At 31.9% G+C, this 20,952-nt stretch overlaps 1 protein-coding gene across 2 annotated transcripts; it reads left to right on the plus strand.

The window, feature by feature from the left end:
* Positions 1-8,007: 8,007 nt before the first annotated feature.
* LOC111701300 (beta-1,4-galactosyltransferase 3) lies at positions 8,008-19,619 on the plus strand. Of its 2 annotated transcripts, XM_023472504.1 has the most exons (14): positions 8,008-8,637; positions 9,873-9,894; positions 10,131-10,346; positions 10,595-10,626; positions 10,737-10,802; positions 11,268-11,381; positions 11,508-11,574; positions 12,854-12,888; positions 14,742-14,866; positions 15,431-15,508; positions 16,934-17,010; positions 18,742-18,813; positions 18,955-19,009; positions 19,125-19,619. In XM_023472504.1, the coding sequence occupies exons 1-14, from the start codon at positions 8,562-8,564 to the stop codon at positions 19,230-19,232; spliced, it is 1,143 nt and encodes a 380-aa protein (XP_023328272.1). In that variant the 5' UTR covers positions 8,008-8,561; the 3' UTR covers positions 19,233-19,619. The 2 variants fall into 2 exon arrangements, with proteins under 2 accessions (XP_023328272.1, XP_023328273.1); XM_023472505.1 differs by lacking the exon at positions 9,873-9,894 and having other exon boundaries at positions 10,208-10,346.
* Positions 19,620-20,952: the final 1,333 nt, after the last annotated feature.

Genomic DNA, 20,952 nt, shown 5'->3' on the forward strand with positions numbered 1-20,952 from the left:
ACTGGAAATCCCTTTCGTTAGTTGTAAAACAATCGTTCCTCGTTAAAAGCGGCCAGCTTTAAGTGAACACGTACATACACACATATCACTTAATAATTTGATTGTTCAGTTACTGGCACAAGTATTCGCTTTAAAACATCATAAGAACACACAAGATTGTATGAATATCGTCTTCATAGGGCAAAGTTTTACTTAAAGGGACTGCAAAGGAAAAATGAAAGGGGGTATAGGCTTTAAGATTTTTAAACGCTAAACCCCTTGTAAACGGTGATATTCTCCCCCCTTCTCCTCTCCTCCTACACATTTGATAATGAGCATAAATGTTTCTTGTTTCGAACCCAACTAAGTAATTCAGTAAATCTAGGTACACATCCATTTATGGGGTATGAAGGTAGGATATCCGGCATACCGTAAGAACCAGAAAATGTTATTTAATGTCATCTTTGTTCTTATTTTTACGTAAAATACAGGGTGTCCCACGAAGCATGACATTTAATAAATCGTTATTTTTAGTCAAAAAATCTTTTGCTTCATTATCTTTTACTTTGAAATCAAGTTTAATATAACATGACTCCCATATAATATTTTTATTGATCTTTGGTATCAAACAACTTAACAAATTCTGGAAAAAGACATTCTAAACTATTCACCAACTGTCATGTTTCGTGGGACACCCTGTATGTATGTCGCCAAGGATTTGTAATCTGTAAATGTTGTTTACAACTAGCTAATATATATTTCTGAACATGCTGAGGGCAGTTCTTTGCTAATATCAAAGGAATTGAGTCCACAAACTCTGATTTTCTTATTACCATATCTTTAGAACCAAATGTTGCAGACCTTAGATATTTCAAACTATGTATGAATTCTGTTAGATCAAATAATCTGAGTTTGAAATATCAAAGGTTTACCAGATCGAGTATATATTGAGCTTTAAATATTTGATTTTGTTCCAAAGACTCAATTCCTTTATTATCAGACGACTAAAAGAAATTCACTGGGTTTTGGTAATAAGACTGTACATTAAATATAAAAGACGACTAAATATGAATAAAAAAGTGCTAAGGAACCCAGTGCAGACTCATTTGCTTCAAATCATTAATGGTTTTCCTTGATTTTTAACAACTTTTCGTTTTCTTTAGATTTCCAAATAAAAAATTAATAAGTTGTCGAAATGCAGAGATTTTACTTATGTCTATGATTCATTAAAGACAGAATTTTTCCAAATTCTAAAGAATTGAAAATCATTTTCGCTTGAATATAAAAACTATCATCTAGATAAGGAAAATCTTTGTAGAAATGATGAAATGCCAAATCTATAAGAATCTTTTTAAAATGAGATCGAGCTTAAAGCTGTAGAAGGTATATATTATTCAGATTAATCAATTTATTTTTAATTGCAACAGCAATTTATTCTTCCATACACTGTGAAGCTACAATATCTGTTAAAACCAGTTCTTAATAAAATAATATTCCAAGATTTTTAGGTTTGGTTTTCGCATAGTTTGAAGTCCGTTTTAAAACATTCAACGTTTTCGGGCTTTAAAAACCGGTGCTTTAAAAAATCCGACATTTTTTTGACGTATAGCAAATTTGGATTTTCTTTAAGTTTGGTTATATCACACAATGCAAAATTTTCTCCCCGGACAAAGAAATGACCTAAAACGTTTAGAAAATTGTGTCGTTCAGTTCTTTTGTCAGAGCACATACTGTAATGAAGGAAACCTTTTTAAGCATTAAAGTTTAAAATAGGATAAAAATCTCAAATTCTTGTGTTGACGTTAAATAGTCTTAAAACCTTGAATGTTAAGAAGAGACCTCAAAACATATCCTCCCATCCCTTGCTGTTACAGGACAAAACATTACCTCCCATCCCTTGCTGTTACAGGACAAAACATATCCTCCCATTCCTTGCTGTTACAGAACAAAAGGCTAAGTGAAAGATTGTACCAATTTTCCAATCCCCATTTTATAAACATAATTTACACTACTAGGTTGCAAACATATAGTGAATAGAAAATTTGAGTTTGTGGCAAAGACATAGTCCCTTTAGTGAAATGGGTTATTTTAAACTTCATAATTTCTGTTTTTCATGTTATATTGAACTATAACCATAACTTGAGTGTAACAGCCGCTTTCCTATTCTACTGAATTTTGATTTTTACGTCAAATTTTAGTCGTTTCAAGATATAGATTAAAAAAATAAAAAATAAACTGGAAAACAGTAGCATTTAGAAGATTTTTTCTCAAACATATTTTGGTCAAACAAAAGTAAACGGATTCGTAAATAATTTGTCTATTTTTAGTTAACTAAAAAATATTTTCGTTTCTTTTCCTTCATTCATTCGCTTAGTTTCCTGAAATTTATGAAAATAGACCCGAATTTACTACAGGGTACAGGTTAAACCTCTGGAACTAATTATTATCTAAAACTTTCTTTAATCTCTCTTTTTGTAACAGAAGTATAAGTCCCAATTATCTTTTTTCACAAAATAATCCTTAAAAAATGTTATCCTTTCCCTCTCTCCATAGGCTTAAATCTTTCCAAATACCTTCATTATTATTTTATTTGTCTAAAAATATTTGGTTTTCATACAAATTAGATGGATAACAAATCATAATTTACCATTAAACAAGTGTACAGCAAGGTGCCCACGGATGACCAACTTTTGCGCGCAGTAGCTTTTCCCATTCCAATGTGTACCTTGAGAACTAATCTAAAATTTTAGCTCTATATCTCTAAAACTCTAGGATATAATCGCTGCTAAAGTTTGGAAAAGACCTTAACAGCTCAAAAAAAAAATTTCTTGAATTTATCATGTCGTATACCATTTTCTTCATAATTGTCCAGAAAGATGTAATCCATTGAAATTTCTAAAAAAATCAAAAATTGACGGAATTATGTAAAAAGCAATAAAAATGTACTTTTCTAAAAAATGAGCATTATAGACGTTTTTTGGACCTATAAACTAATTTATTTTTAATATTTTTTTTTCAAAAATTTCAACGGATCCAAGTTCTCAGATTAAAACGAAGAAATTGACATGTAACATCATAAATTCACGCCTTTTTTAAAATTTCTTTAGTAGTTTTAAAACTTTAAGAGGTGTCGACCTAAAATTTTCAGGAATTACTCACAGTATGTAGTGCAACGGGAAAAGTTACCGCGCTCATCAAGTGCGCCATTTTTTAAAATTATGAATTATTTGCGGACACCTTCAGCGCACCAACTGTTCGGATAAACTCCTTAGTCCGGTATTAAGAGAGTATATATACTTTTAGGGTCTTGATATTTGTGTAGATATCAATTAAAGAATTAGAAGATGAAAAGAAATGTAATAAAAATTAAAAACAAAAAATCTATATCTACAAATTGTCTTAACGCATTTATGACAATAATCTTTCTTAAATTTTGCCTCTGATCTGATCCCATATCAATTCTATTTGGCGCCGACTTTTATCATGTTAAGACTCACTGTAAGATATCAATAAACTATATCAGTCCATTGTATTGGATTCAGTAGTTTTTTTTAGAAACGAAAAGCAGGGAAAAGTTCAAACAGTGATAGTCTTTTTCGGAAAACTCTGAGATTTTATTTACAATTTTTTTCGACCGATTTCAATTATTGGATTAATTTATAATTCATTATTTATTATATTATAATCATTATAAATATATAATCATCCCCTGACATCCTCTCCGCCTTTCAGAAAATCAGTTGCATTTTCGTTTTCTCCTTCATGTTAGTAATAATTAAAAAAATATCTACTTTAATTTCTTTTTAATACCATTTTTTTAAAAGTTGACTGTGCCAAAAATTTCAATTCGTAAATCTTTGAAAAAATGACACTAGCAACATACATTTCCGAACAATAAATTCTGGGATTTCTAAAATATGGTCTGCAAGTTTTTCTCCCAAGTTATTTATTTTTCATGTTTGAATACGAAACTCCAGTTCATGTTTAAATAAGAAACTCCTGTTCATGGTTAAATACGAAACTCCAGTTCATGTTTAAATAAGAAACTCATGTTCATGTTTGAATACGAAACTCCAGTTCATGTTTGAACACAAAACTTCTGTTAATGTTTGAAGAAAAAACTCCTTTTCATGTTTGAATACGAAACTCCAGTTCATGTTTAAATAAGAAACTCTTTTTCATGTTTGAATAAGAAACTCCAGTTAATGTTTGAATTAGAAACTTCTGTTCATGTTTGAATAAGAAACTCCAGTTCATGGTTGAATAAGAAACTTCTGTTCATGTTTGAATAAGAAACTCCAGTTCATGGTTGAATAAGAAACTTCTGTTCATGTTTGAATAAAAAACTTCTGTTCATGTTTAAATAAGAAACTCCAGTTCATGTTTAAATAAGAAACTCCTGTTCATGTTTGAATAAGAAACTTCTGTTAATGTTTGAAGAAAAACTCCTTTTCATGTTTGAATACGAAACTCCAGTTCATGTTTGAATAAGAAACTCCAGTTCATGTTTAAATAAGAAACTCCTGTTCATGTTTGAATAAGAAACTTCTGTTAATGTTTGAAGAAAAAACTTCTTTTCATGTTTAAATAAGAAACTCCTCTTCATGTTTGAATAAGAAACTTCTATTAATGTTTGAAGAAAAAACTCCTTTTCATGTTTAAATAAGAAACTCCAGTTCATGTTTGAATAAGAAACTTCTGTTAATGTTTAAATAAGAAACTCCAGTTCATGGTTGAATAAGAAATTCTCGTATTAAATATTCAGTAACAGATCTATCCAGTTTAACCTTCCTCACAGTTTTTTTTTCAAGATCGAATCTTAAATTACAATAAATTTTTAAATAGGTAAGTTCAGAATCTGGACCTTTCTTAGATAAAAACTTTAATCTAAATATATTTTTTAAATATAAAAGTAAAAACTTTTATGTTTTAAGTAAGTCGGTTCCGGACACCTCTTTATCTTTTATTTTCTGTAAGTTTACGATTTTAAGTAGGAAAATTAACAAACGTCGGCGTTATTCTGAAACACATCCGTTCATTTTTTTCTCGTTTAGTTATGTTCGTTAACGATTTCTAAATTAACGAATTTTTCCGTTCTTTAACGAAATATTCCGTTGATTTTTATACAATTCGTTCGTTAACGGAACAGTTCCTGCAGCCCTATGTCTAACACAGCCACCACTTTCTTCCATTTAATCATCTTATTTATCTCTTAGTCGACTCTATCTCTAGAATTTAACTTGAATCCATTAATAAATTCAGTCTTTGCCACAAACCAAAATTTTCTAATCCCTTTATATTCGCAACCAGATGGTGGTAAACTTTGATTTTCAAACTTAGATTATTGGATTAACAGAATTTTCAGTTTGACACTAAAAAGATAGGGATTAGAAAAGCAGAGTTTAAGCTTTATATATCAAGATCAGTCTATGTGATTAAGCGCCATCCCAACCATTAGTTTTTACCTCTGATATTTTTGATCAGAATTATTTCGCAAATTCTTGATATTTACAGTTATGGCCTATTTACAGTTATGGCCTATTTACAGTTATGGCCTATTTACAGTTATGGCCTATTTACAGTTATGGCCTATTTACAGTTATGGCCTATTTCTTTTTAAGTCGACACTCTCTCTCCCAACCAACCATAACAAACAGCGGAGGTTATAATTATGACTGTGTTACTTACGGGTGGAGTAGTGAGGAAGGTTTGAATACCACTACTCTTGGAAAATACAAGGATACATCTCTTCTCCTCCTCCCACTCTCTCTCTCACCAGTTCTATATCAAGAGAAACCAAACCCCACTTCCCAACGTGTTTTTTTCAAGGACATTTAAACCATTTTTTTCAGACCCAAAACAGGCGTAAAATCAAGTTTTGAATTTGAATTCAAATTTTTTAAAATTAATTTATCAGCCAAGCAGTGAACACGCCCAACCAAAGTTAAATGAGCGGGAGGGAGGGAGGGAGGGGGGAGTGTCTTAAATTTATAGCGTCTTAAAGAGGCTGTTGACTTGATTTCATATGATTCTTCTTTTAAAGGGTTTGATCTACACTCTTCAGTTTGTAATATGATCCTTTGTGGTGATATTGTGATATTGCTAGATACGAACCCCGGTTATTATGTCTCAATTTGAAGAAAAACTTATCACTTTTAAACAAACATTCAATAAAAATAACAACTTGGGGGTCAACAATTTATTCATTCATGAATTGTACGAAAATCTTTAAATTCTGTATATTAAATTCAGGTGTTATCATCGTTTGTGTTTAAAAAACATTTTTTAATATAATTTTGTTTCGCTGTCTCTTAAAGGTTGTCGCATGTTTTAGATTATAAATTATCTAAAGCTCGTGATATAAAGTATAAGTTTTAAACTTCTGTCCAAAACATATTAGCACTCCGAACTAAAAGATTAGTGGTATGGTAAAAAAAATCAATTGTTACGTTTAAGATAGACACACAATGATTGAGAGAAAATATAAATATTTTCATTTTTGTTTTGACAACAATCAATTATAGATTAGCTGACAAGAAATGACTTTATGTTTTTCAGATAATTTATTTCTCTGTAGAATAGTGACGTAAACTGATCAAGAGGCATACTTCATACTTCTTTATCAATCAGAGCTGAAAACTTTAGAATGTGATATCCTTAATCCCGATCGGCTATTTAATCTGGAGATTAAAAGCAATAGGTGAACAAGCATTATTTAATCTGGAGATTAAGAAATAGAGGAGATCAAGCATTGATCTTGATATCCACCATTCTAAAGTTTTCAGCTCAGATGTCAGACTTTTGTGTTGTGATTTGTGAAACTCAGGATTAAACATTGATCTCCATCTTAAACTCAGGATTAAACATTGATCTCCATCTTAAACTCAGGATTAAACATTGATCTCCATCTTAAACTCAGGATTAAACATTGATCTCCATCTTATGCGATCCTAATTAATTTAATTCCTCTTCGATATCACGTGGTAGTCGTATCTTGCAGGGATAACCTTGAGGGATCAAGCATTGATCCTCCAATTTGAAATGTCCACATTGGATATTGAGAATAAAAAAATCCCATACGTAACTACGTATGTTGTTGCAAACAGACTTTTTAGCAGTTAATATGACCTGAAAAATGAAAGCAAAAGATTGGAATATTTGAAAAATATTGATACAAATAATTTGGAATTCCCTCTATTTTCTACTATCTAAAATTACAATAAAATTATCTTTTTATTTTTAATTTGATTTTTAGATTATCCAATTAAGTAGATAATCCGCAGATAAAGAGGATTTAAGAAATCTAATTTACGAGATTACAACAATTTAGAGAACTTTGATTTCTCTAACAACATTTACTACTTTTTTTAAATGAATAAATTGTTGTTAAGTCATAAATATAAGAAGATGATTAGGTCTTCTCTGGTTCCAGTATCTGACACAACTCATTTTCGGATTTTATAATCCTCTTTCGGGGATTTCATCCTCAACAATCGTTTTTTAATGAACATCGATGGTAACTAAATACTTCATGTTCATGGCTAGTAGCTTGTTTCATAGGGCTCAGAGGTAAATTTTTAAATTTGCGGCTTGGAGGTAGTAATGTCAGGCTCATTGCAGCTGAGAACCCTCTTTCTCTTCTCAAGGGATATTTCAAGAAAATCTAAGAAAACAAGAACTTTAAAACTTTTTATATATATTACACCCCTCCTCCTCCTGCATGTGTCTCATTATTAGATGCTAAAACACAGATGAAACATGTTGTACCATCTGTATCTCACTGTATCTACGTATGCACCTGTTGCTACAGTTTTTATAATTGTAGACTTGGATCAAACAGTTATATTTGAAAACTTCCAGTTACTCAATGTTAGAGAATAATAAGTTAAGAATAAAACCTAAATTCAATCAAACAAGTAAATGTAAATTGATGTCACTAAGTCTTAGCAGTAATTCCGTAGTTTGACTTTGCTTGTCTTCCAGTTATTATGTTAAAATTAATTCTAGAGAAATAATAATTTCAGATTGGACTTTTGCATTTAACCATTTAACATGTTCTTGGAGTCCACTTCGAACAATTAGATAAGGTTTAGATCTATACAAGATCTATACAAGATCTAGACAAGATCTAGACAAGATCTATACAAGACCTATACAAGATCTATACAAGATCTATACAAGATCTATACAAGATCTAGACAAGATCTAGCCAAGAAGATCTAGACAATATCTAGCCAAGATCTAGACAAGATCTAGCCAAGATCTAGACAAGATCTAGACAAGATCTATAAAAGAACTATTCAAGATCTATACAAGAACTATTCAAGATCTATGCAAGATCTATACAAGATCTATATACAAGATCTATACAAGACCTATACAAGATCTATACAAGATCTATACAAGATCTAGACAAGATCTAGCCAAGATCTAGACAAGATCTAGCCAAGATCTAGACAAGATCTAGACAAGATCTAGACAAGATCTAGACAAGATCTATAAAAGAACTGTTTAAGATCTAGACAAGATCTATAAAAGAACTATTCAAGATCTATGCAAGATCTAGACAAGATATTGACAAGATGATTCTCAGTTATTATTCTCTACAGTCTTCAATCACCAGTATTATTGTCAGCTGTCTCATAATTATTTCATTAGGTAATCAGGGGAATATCAGGGGAATATCAGGAGAATATCAAGGGAATGTCAGAGTAGAATCGGGAGAATATCAGGATAATATCAGTGGGATATCTGGGGAATATCAGGGGAATATAGGGGAATATTAGGGGAATATCAGTGGAATATCAGGAAAATATCAGGAGAATATCAGGAGAATATCAGGGGAATATCAGGGGAATATCAGTGGGATATCTGGGGAATAACATGGGAATATCAGGAGAATATCAGGAGAATATCAGGAGAATATCATGGGAATTCCAAGAATATATGAAGAGATTATCAGGGGAAAATCAGGGAATTATCAGGGGAATTCCAGGAAAATATCAGAATAATATCAGGAGAATATCAGGAGAATATCAAGGGAATATCAGGGGAATATCATGAGAATTTCAGGAGAATATCAGGAGAGTATCAGGGGAATATCAGGGGAATATGGGGAATATCAGGAGAATATCAGGAGAATATCAGGGGAATATCAGGGGAAATGAGGAGAATATCAGGAGAATATCAGGAGAATATCATGGGAATTCCAAGAAAATATGAAGAGATTATCAGGGGAAAATCTGGGAAATATCAGGGGAATTCCAGGAAAATATCAGAATAATATCAGGAGAATATCAGGAGAATATCAAGGGAATATCAGGGGAATATCATGAGAATTTCAGGAGAATATCATGAGAGTATCAGGGGAATATCAGGGGAATATGGGGAATATCAGGAGAATATCAGGAGAATATCAGGGGAATATCAGGGGAATATCAGGGGAATATCAGGGGAATATCAAGAGAATATCAGGTGAGTATCAAGGGACTATTAGGGGAATATCAGGGGAATATCATGGGAATATCAGGTCAAATATCAGGGGAATATCAGGGGAATTTCAGGTCAAATATTTGGTGAATATCAAGGAGATTATCGGGGGAATATCAATGGAATATCAAGAGAATATCAGGAGAATATCAGGAGAATATCAGGAGAATATCAGGAGAATTCCAGGAAAATATCAGGAGAATATCAGGGGGGAAAATATCTGAAAAAAAATATATAAAATAATCTTGCCAAAATATTCTTTTTATTTTTGCTTTCATTGCTGATATCTTAAAATAATCCAAATCTTCGATTATATGATAATATTAAATAAAAAATATGAAAATGTATACATATATTTTGAACTATTTAAATTGAACACGATAGAAAATATTCTCTTAATTTAGGTACAATTTACAATTCAAACAGGAAAGCAAACTTTAAAAAAACTTTTGATCAAAAACGAAATTAAACGCCAAAGGAATTAAGTCTTTGCCACAAATTCTGATACAAATTTTTCTAGATCAAATAATCTAAAGTAGAAATTGCAAAGATTTAAACCATTAAGCTGTGTAGATATGGATTTGAAAATTTTCGTTTGTGGCAAAGACTCAATTCCTCTCAATCCGATATTTAAAATGAATTAAGTTTGTAAGTTATAAAAGATCTAAATGCTGTCAGCCTAATTGTGCATCTCATCAGCTTCTTTGCTCCGCCCCAATTACACCTGTCTCCTCCTTAGTTCCTCTTCCGGCGGAGTGGGTTGACAAGAGATTGGATGAGGTTGAAAAAAGCTGGGCGGATAGGTTGGGACCAGGCGGAGTTTATACTCCTACACATTGTTCACCTACATCTAGGATAGCAATACTTATACCATACAGGTACAGGCATAGGTACAGGTACCGGTACATGCACAGGTACAGGTATAGGTACAGGTACAGGTACAGGTACAGGTACAGGTACAGGTACAGGTACAGGTACAGGTACAGGTACAGGTACAGGTACAGGTACAGGTACAGGAACAGGTACAGGTACAGGTACAGGTACAGGTACAGGTACAGGTACAGGTATAGGTACAGGTACAGGTACAAGTTATAAACAATAAGCATGAAAAATATGAATTTTTCAGAAATCGTACCAGTCATCTTGCTCATTTTCTAGGTCTAACTATTTTAATTGATATTTTTTTTAGTGTATTTATATCATTTTATAATCTTACGAAATTCCTTTCCAATTAAATTCTTTATTTTTATAAATAGTTTTTATTAAAGATATTATGCATCCTTTTCTACAGAGACAGAACTTGCAGTACGTTGTTGTTGTCGTCAATCAAACAGGTTTAACAAGGGACTATCACTGTGATTTCAAGTGACTTTTCATAGAAAAAGTGACACGTTCGATTCACAACGGTTCCCTTTAAAGCTTTTCCTGAAAAAAACAATATCATAAATATGCAAATCTCTTTTATACAGAAGCCACAATAAGAAAAAGATATCGCAGTCATCCTTAAATAAGTGTTTTAAATCAAATAAAAGCAACCATTTTGAATCTAAAAATGGAGGGTCACTTGAAATTGAGGCTTTAGTCCCTTTTTACTGGATTTTTCAAACAGTATTTTGATTAATATTGGATTTTACAAATAGTATTGTTTTAGCAATTTATTTAACGTTAAATTAATAGAATTTATTTCTTTTGATTAAAATCAAATATTGTCAAGGAAAATTTATGTTTTTAATAAAATATAATCAAAACAAAGATTTTTTTAGCCAGATGAGTATTTTCTAAAAATGTGATTTGTTTAGGAAATGCGCCATTTATGCGCGGATTGTTATTCAATGCTGGATACAAAGAGAGCCTGGACCATTTAAGTTTTAAACCTGACTGTATTATCCTTCATGATGTTGATCATCTACCAGGGAACATTTAATGAATAGCTAGAAGTAGTTGAACTACGTGACAGGATTAAGTTAAACCACTTCTCTTCGCCTGGACTTGACTCCGTGGTTCAACTACTTTTCCTTATTCTTTAAATGTGGGTTTAGAACGAGAAGGAATGGTTTATTACTGCTCGCAACACGGTGTCACGCATCTATCCCACGCTGTTGACAGGTTGGGAACAGACAAGAAACTTTTTAAAATAACGTCCTGTAATAGATGAAAATGCATGTACAAAGAACTGTAATGTAAAGAGACTCTCCATGTCCAATTCACAATTGTACCCTTAAAGAAAGTTAACATGAAAGGGGGTATAGGCTTACGTAGATAAATATGCTATGGTGATTGCTACACATCTCACTTCTATCTATTGCGCCAAAAAGGAAAAAATTGTTGAAAGCGAAGAAAGAACGTAGCGTCCATAAAATTCAGAAAGTTGCAATATTCGACTAGGATCGTAAAAAAAATTTATTCCAAACAAATCATTTAGATATTAAAACCTATAGTAATTGATTTTTTCGACGCATACGTAAAAAATTGGTATTTAAAAATATATTTTTTTTATTTTTCATGATCTGAGAGTTACTTTTGAAATTGAAGACGACATTTTCATATTCATATATTCGAAAATCTAGCGCCAGCCGTGAAAACAAGTTGAAAGCGAAATATTTATCTTCTTTAAAAGCTTTGTCTGAATCAGATATTAATGTTTAAGATTTTTTGATCATTGAAAGGTATAAAGGTACCGTTGTGAACGGGCATTGTCATCTTTCCATGGAGAGTCAATTGAAATTACGCCTGAACCGTGTATTTCAACCAATGAGAAGCTAGAACCGCGTATTTCAACCAATGAGAAGCTAGAAATAAGTAAGGAACTGCTTCCTCAATCAAACTCTATTGTCATAATGTTTGCATAGACCTTTGTTATTTTTTAACTATTGCAAAGGTATAATTATACGAAAATTAGAGTTTGGGTCGAGTAATCCGTTCTATCCTTGTCAGAAACTTTTTTAAATTAGTGCCTGGGAAAAAAGTCCAAATATCCTCAAATGCCATGAGATAATTACGCTGGGGTTTTGATTCCCGATAAGGAACTGAGTTTTTGCCACAAACTATGATTTTATAATCCCTATATCTTTGCAAACCAATGTCGTAGATCGTAGGTTGAAAATATATAGGAAATAGACAATTTGGGAATATTGCAAAGACTCAATTCCCAATGATCGGAGGCCAGGTACTTTTCGGAGGAAAAATTTCCGAGGAATAAATTCCCCCAAGAAAGTCCCAAGTCTCGGGAAATCTGAAGACAGAAATTTAGAATTTAGATCGTATTCAAAAATTGAAAAAAATGTACATACCTAAACAGAATTAGCGACGATTTTTAGATACATTTTTTCAATTTTTGGAAACGATCACGAAATTTTGGTAGTTGAACTTAGAAGTTTATTTTCAGATTTGATTACAATCTGTTCATGACAGAGTACACAGGAAACCCACTTCTCTTAAACAAGTTACAATTTAATGAGTATTTTAGTTTATCTTTTCTTGGAAGTTTTAAGCGAAGAAATTTAATATCAAGATAAAAAATTCAAATAAAAATGTTTGAAAAAACTCTTATTTTTAATGAGAATTCTTGTTACTCCGCGCTTGGTACTTATAATTAATTTAAAGTTTTTTCTCGAAAAATACACACTTAGTTTTTGTTCTCCTGATTTCATCACCTCCCCACTCAAAAAAAAGTTTTGCAACTATCAAGTATTCAAGGTGTAAAAATTTGAACCTTCAATACAAAATACAAAATCAAACCCTGACTTGTCCAACTTAATTATTAGAAACTATTTATTGAAATATTTTTTTTGCGACATAATAAGTATGGAAATCCCTTTTTGGCTGTCTATTTATATATAATTTGTTTATCTGTCTGCCTGTTTAATGCAAATTAAAAAAATCTGCCTTAACAGATTTTGATTTTTTAAAATCTACGAAAAATAAATTAATAAATCCGCAAACATTTTTTGTTATTGTTTGATAATTCTAGTAGAGAAAATGCCACAGATAGAGCAACCATTAAAAGTTAAAACCGAAGATGAGCGCGAAACACTCTGAAAGCCTAATGGTATATAGAGAATGCACTATGTCTTGTCAAATGATAATAACTCATGAACCCTTGACGGATTTGTCTCCTATTCGGGAACTTAGTAGAATAGAGGAATGTTTTTAGCTTGGTTTAAAAATTCTAAGTTGAGTGGGTCGACTATAATGAAAGGAAAGTATAGATTTCCCGGCAAAGCTAAATTCCCAAGAATAGAATTATTAAATAAAATCTATTTGGCCCCCAAATTCAATTTCTTTTTCACTGTGCCTTTCTATTGAAACATTATATTTCCCTGCTCTTATATCACCGTCGGAAGTATAGTAATGGAATTCACTTAACACTCAACTGGCAGCCGTAGTACATTTGAATTTCCGAGCCGGGTCAATCTTTCCGGTCCCAGTTTTACTTTACCTAGCAATATTAACAGGACTAGCCGGTGCAACAAGGTTGATGCGGTCAGACTTTATTCTTCATATATGTTCAATTTACTTTTACGAAAGAGGCAGAAGTGTGTGACTCAACTCTAAGAGAAACTTTTTAAAGAAAACCAAAACCAAAAAGTAAACTATAAGCACAAATAGTAAATTGGTTATTACAATTTTAAAAAATCAATCTTAAAATTGATGAAATGAATATTTAAAAAATGAACTGAAAAGGGACTAGAAAAGTTTTTGTACCTCCATGTATAAAGTGGAATGTCCGATCACGAAGGCAAGTGTTTAAATCTTGGTCTAATCAAGGATACATGAGCGATTCTTATTTTACCTTAATGGTAAAACAAGGCTCATTGTTTTTAATTGTGGTTTTTCAATATTTATTTGCGGATTTTTTCTAGATACAAAGAAGCATAAAATTTTGTAAGTTTGCTGAGCATCACACAATGGTGGAGGCTCTTGAAAACCAAAAAACTGAAAACTAAATGAAAAAGGAGGCATAAAACTAAGTACATACACCCAGGGTGTGTGCTTTCAATGTTGTTTCAAATAAAGCTATCTTTGAATGGAAATTAATTTGATTATTTGCAGCAAACTCTGATTTTCTAATCCCTCTATCTTTGCTCCCTTATGTTGCAGCCTGAGATATATTTTAAACAATGAATTCTTAATCAGGTTGCAAAGATAACGTGATTTCAAAATTTCAGTTTGTGACACACATTTTATGTCTGGCTTACAAGTAAAAAGTTAAAAAATGTTTGAATTTTTGTTTATCGCATAAATACTTGTATAAAGAGTGCGCACTGATAAAGGAGGAGTATCCGGTATGACCCGACTCCAGTATGAGAGTATAAACGGTTTCTCCAACATGTATCTGGGATGGGGGTGCGAGGATGAGGATTTGTATATTAGGATCAAGAACCAAGATCTTACTCTGGTAATAATATTGTTTTTTAAAGGATTAAAGTGGTAATTTACATTTATAGTTTCATCTTTGCATAATCTGAACAAGTACAAGGATTGGTTATTCGTACCAGCCCGTCTAGTGTGCCACCTGTCTACTATGTACTTTACCTAACAGTGGGCAGGTTGCGGTACTCATATTCGTACCAGCCCGTCTAGCGTGCCACCTGTCTACTATGTACTTTACCTAACAGTGGGCAGGTTGCAGCACTAATATTATATAGATTTACAACGGTGCCCATTCAACCTTTGTCTTATTAAGGATGATACAAATTTTTTTTATTGCTTGAAATTCATTATTTTCAATTGTCTTTCTCTATAAAACTGATTTGCAGATTCATGGAATCAAGAAAAATACAGAAAGGAAATGAGTTTTCACCACAAACTGTAATTTTGTAATCCCTATATCTATGCACCGTAATAACGTCTCAAATGTCTCAAATGATCCCTAAAAAAATGTCAACAATACTAAATTCTCAGTTTTACTACTATACATTGCCGGTCACTCCCTTTAATAATTTAATCGTTAATTGTGTAGATTAGAATTCCGACTGAACTATCCCGATATACAACTATGCCTCATGTACCAAACTATCCAAACTGGTTTTGGGATCAGGTATTTACACTGCAGAGCCCGATGCGTTCCAAATTAACGGGCGTATTTAAGACGTACTTTGTATGTCTCCGTACTCTATAGTGTTTGTCCGCCAGATGTCACCCAAAGTATAGGTGTCAGCACAGTATCTAATTTTACTATGCTTTCTATTTGTTTTCGCCGAGAGGGGTCGTGTTTCACCGTACTTAGGACGGCCACAGTCGATGGGGTCATATGTCTGCAAAAAGACGGACTGGAAGATTCGGGCTCTACACAGTACTGTACATGAACAGTGTACAGTGTACACTGTACAGAGCTGGGAACTTTTGAATGGTGGATATCGGAATTAATGCTTGTTCCTCTCTTTTTCTTAATCTCCAGATTAAATAATGCTTGTTCTCCTCTGTTATTAATCTCTAGATTAGTTAACCGATCGGGATTAAGGATATCCCATTCTAAAGTTTTCAGCTCAGTCTCAACTTTTTAATTTAATTTCTATGTAAACCATGTTTCTTTTTAATGTGAATAAGGTTGAAACAATGTATCCGTTATCTATTGTTCGATTATTATCTATTTGGTTGAAACGCTTCCATTTCTGCCAAAGAAACTGATCAGGGGCGTAGGAGAGCAACATTGTGCCCACCCTTAAAAAACCCTTTTTGAAAAAATATTGATACCTTTTTTAACTATGTAAACTATTCGATCATATACACACTTCAATATTACAAGTGTTATTAATGAATTATTTATGTAATTTCTTTAAGTGGACTCATCAGACAATCCCTTTTAATACTGTGAACTGTGGTGTAAGCTTCAATGGGTGAAAAATAGAGATGGAAACGTTTCTTTAAAAAAAATCTTTATTTCCATAGAAAGGACACATTATAAATCATTTTTATAAATAATGATATCAAAGATATCTACACTGAAGGCAGTATTGATTAAAACTTTTCTAATGAAACTTTTTTAGTTCAGGGAAAAAGTGAGATTTTAAAGTATTTTTTTTATGGGTGCCCCCTCCGCTCTCACGCCCCTGTTCAGGACGCTTCGAGACCCTCTTCTAGCAACAATTTAAGCGTTTAAATGTTGTTTTTCAATCTGCCATTTTTTTCTTAACTAAATTTTTGGCGGATTTTTCTGTTAACATTGGGGAAACACGTAAGGGGGAGCCGGGGTCCGCCCCCCCCCTCGTACGCTCCTGAAACCGATTTCCACAAACATAATAGAGATTTTGGAAAATTTTCCAAATGACAACTTAACAAATGAAAGAACTCCTTTATTGGGAAAATGGGAAAATCTATTCGTAAAAAGTCAGTGAGCCTTAACTTTTGCACCCACTTTCATCCATTTAATGGGAATTTTTCGAATTTGATATTTTTTACTTTTTTGTCGGTTCATGTATTACGGTATTTCCCACGAATTTTGAATTAGAGATAAAAAATTTAGACTATTTCTGGTTTGGACCGGAAAAGATATCCCAACCTTCAGGAGATTGTGGATACTGATGGAGCTAACACAGATAGGTACATTAAGACCCATAAAACTATATATGATAGGAACACGACATGTGAGAAATCTAATGGGTACTATGCAATAATGCACTATGGGTAGTTGATGTGAAAGTATATATACCGGAGGATTAAAAGGGGGGCTTACGGCAAAAAATAATCGCTTTTGATCGCTTATACTAATCTTACTTCTGTCGGTTGCGTCTAAGAGAAGAAAATTGATAAAAAAGACGAACGTAGCGTCCGTACAAATTCAGAAAGTTGAAAAATACGACTTGTATCGTAAAAAAATCAATTTAATTGTAAAAAAATCAACGACTTTTTCCGCTAGGTGTCTCTGCCATATGTGATCATTCAGAGCATCGAGAGCAGAGATATCTGGCGGCAAACTATTTCGGCGTTTTAAGTGCATTGTATACAAAAAGAATAAAAAATATGATATATTAACTATAGATGAATGCGTCTGAATAATTTGTTTGAGAAATTGAATTGATTTTTTACGATCCGAGTCGTATATTGCATTTTTTCTGAATTTGTATGGACACTACATTCTTCAGTATTAGTCGTTTTTAACAATTTTCTCCTTAAAGACGCAACAAATAGAAGTAAGATTAGTAGCGATCAACATCGATTATTTTTCGCCGTAAGCATACCCCCTTTAATTTTTCGTGAACACCCCCTTTAATCATCAACCTATTTAAGTGACTTTAAGCGTCATTTCAAGTCACCATCCTTTGATAGAGTAAAATGTCTAATTCACGCTTTTTCTGATCAATTAAGAGCTATATAAACATCCATGTTTTTTATTAAAACTGATTAACTTTACTTCTTTTTTCCTCTATAAAAGTGACTTTGGCATTTCTTACTTCAGAAAAAATGGAGACATTATCATATTAAAAGCTTTCTAGTCCAGAAAAACGACATTATCATATTAAAAACTTTCTAGTCCAGAAAACGACATTATCTTCCACATTGTTGACAAAGTTACCGTTTGGCCGGGCGGTTCCTTTTAAGTGAACATGCTTTGTTTTCATGGGATTTTAAAAACTCAAAACCTGAGTCTTAAAGTCGTCTTCATATAAGAAGTTGTATNCCAATCCTTTCAATGCTCTGTAAAGGTTAATCAGAAATTATCTTGTAGCCCTTATCAATGACGTGACAACGAAAATATTAAGAATAAAGCTAGAGGGCCATGACATTCAGAAATAAAACCTGATAAAATCTGTACTGTCGTCATATAAAACTTCATCCGTTGTATGTAACATTACAATTTACATAATTTTTTAATTTACTTCTCAGATAGTTTCGAATATATATTTAAGAAGGGTGGTGTGGCTCCTTTTAACGCTTTGAAGAGTTTCTAGGGCTTTGGGAATATCGCAGAGAAATTACTAGAGTAAAATTTAAGAATAGGACTTGTTAGCTTTTACAACATTTTAGTGATGTTATTTGTTGACTCTTGTGTTTATAAAACTAAACAGTTTATCCAACTTAACAGTGGCAATCTCCCAGGTTTGAATATTTTGAGTTAAAAAACTAGACTAGGAGACGGTAAAATTTATGCAAGATTTCTGGTACGTTTTTGTGACCTCGGAGCTCCCCCAGTTTTGATTTCAGGAACAAATATTAGAAATCAAATTTATTCTGTATTATATTAGAAATTCTGAATAGCTCGCTCTTTAATAAGAAGAGTTATGATTTAGAAACAAGCAATTCACGTTAGTTTAACATGATCCCTATGTTTAGGTACGATTACAACAAATACCTGCAGGCTGCAGCACCAGATAGAATAGATGAAGAGGGATTGAATAACGTCAGGTAAAAATCAAAACTATCAAATATTTTCAAAATAGTGAAAACCGAATTCAGTTTGACATAGTAACTATAAATAGGTATAAAGGGCACATTGAGAACCTTGTTTTATATATTTGAATTTGAAGAGCATTGTTTAATGTTCAGGAACTTTTACACCCAGGAGGGGGTTATTTTTCACAATAGTTTTACAGAAATACAGGTTATCAATATTATCAATATTATCAATAATTATATTTATTATTATTATTATTATCATTATTATTATTATTATTATTATTATTATTATTATTATTATTGTAATTACTATTGTCTAGATTTCGCCAGCTCTGGATAAAATCCATGCCTCTGGTCTTCATTATATTGCGGAGTACGAAGCAAAACTTGATAAAGAACTAAAAGAAGAAGAAGAAAAAGTTTCCTAGACTGCCTAGAGCTATTATCTAGAGAACTGGGGGTTATAAAGAACTGGGGATTATAAAAAACTGGGGATTATAAAGAACTGGGGGTTATAAAAAACTGGGGGTTATAAAGAACTGGGGATTATAAAAAACTGGGGATTATAAAGAACTGGGGATTATAAAGAACTGGGGGTTATAAAGAACGGGGGGTTATAAAGAACTGGGGGTTTAAAGAACTGGGGGTTATAAAGAACGGGGGGTTATAAAGAACTGAGGGTTATAAAGAACTGGGGGTTATGAAGAAAGATTAAATTTGAAGCTTGTTTGGTGTAGCAAAATGTGATATAATATTTATGTAAACATTTCTCCATATTTTTTCAGCTAGCAATAATTATTTTTCCAATAGCCAAACAAGTTTTTTTATTGTGTGGATTTGAAAAACAACTCTTTAACAATAATTAGAAATGAATAATGAGACGAAAGCCTCGTGTTTCTGCATGAAAATTGACAACATGCGCTAAAAAATGCGCCGACAAAAAAAATCCGAGAGAGCTTAATAATAGAAAAGGTTTTGTTATTACATCTGTTGAAGAATGTTGAGGTGTTATATAATCTTAAAACATTTCTCTGTAGACAGAACAATGAACAAGATTTAAACATTCAAAGATATGTTTGTGCTGTTTCTCTAAATCTAAAAAAAATTGAGTTCCCTGCTATTTTAAATTCTTTTATTTTTACATAATTCTATTTATTTCAAACGAATTTATGTTTTCATCTTAAAATTTCCCAAATTACGAAATTTTATAATTCTTCATTTTACATCATAAGATCTGTTTGTCATAGGTTTATCAAGTTAAAATAATGCGAATAAATTTTAAAGAATTATTGTTAAAAATTGTGTTTTTCAATCAAACCATGCAAACAAAAAATTATGTCCCAACACAATAGTAACAGAAGATAATATTTTTCCAACAAATTCAGGTTAATAATTCAATATAAGAATTACGTTAAAGGAATTGAGTCTTTGCCACAAACTCTGAATTTCAAAGCCCAATATCTTTTTGACCCAATGTCGTAGATCTTAGATATTTCAAACTATGAATTCTTTTAGATTAAATTATCAAAGTTTAAAATACCAAAGGCTTACGCCAATATTTTAAAAGTTTTAGGGATTGGAAAATTCGAGTTTGCGGCAAAGACTCAATTCCCTTTAGAATATCAATAAGAATTTTATATTTACATTCTAGAATTTTTTGCCAAAAATTTATCTAAATTTAAAAATCAACTACCTTAACATAAAATAACCTTTCAATTAAGTTTAGTTAGATATATTTGATGATATAATTCCAGTCTGTAGACAATATATCAATAAACCGTCCGAGAGCCATATTTTTTCAAAACATTTTTTTCATAGGAATTGAGTTTTTGCCACAAACTCTGATTTTCTAATTTCAATATCATTGCAACCCAATGTCAGAGATCTTTAATATTTCAAACTATGAATGCTATTAAGTCAAATAATGTAAGTTTGAAATATCAAAGTCTTACACCATAAGGTTGCAAAGATATAGGTTTTACAAAAACTGAATTTGTGGCAAAGACTCCTTTTCAATTTTGTTAGAAATGTTCCACAGAACAGGAACAGAAATATTTTTTATTTTCATACAATGCATTGTTATAAAGATAGGGACAGCAGAGTCGATATCGACCACTTTGTCAACACGGGATTTTAAAATTACCAATA

Source organism: Eurytemora carolleeae, unplaced genomic scaffold (assembly GCF_000591075.1).
Source record: "Eurytemora carolleeae unplaced genomic scaffold, Eaff_2.0 scaffold452, whole genome shotgun sequence".
Classification (NCBI taxonomy): Eukaryota; Metazoa; Arthropoda; class Copepoda; order Calanoida; family Temoridae; genus Eurytemora; species Eurytemora carolleeae.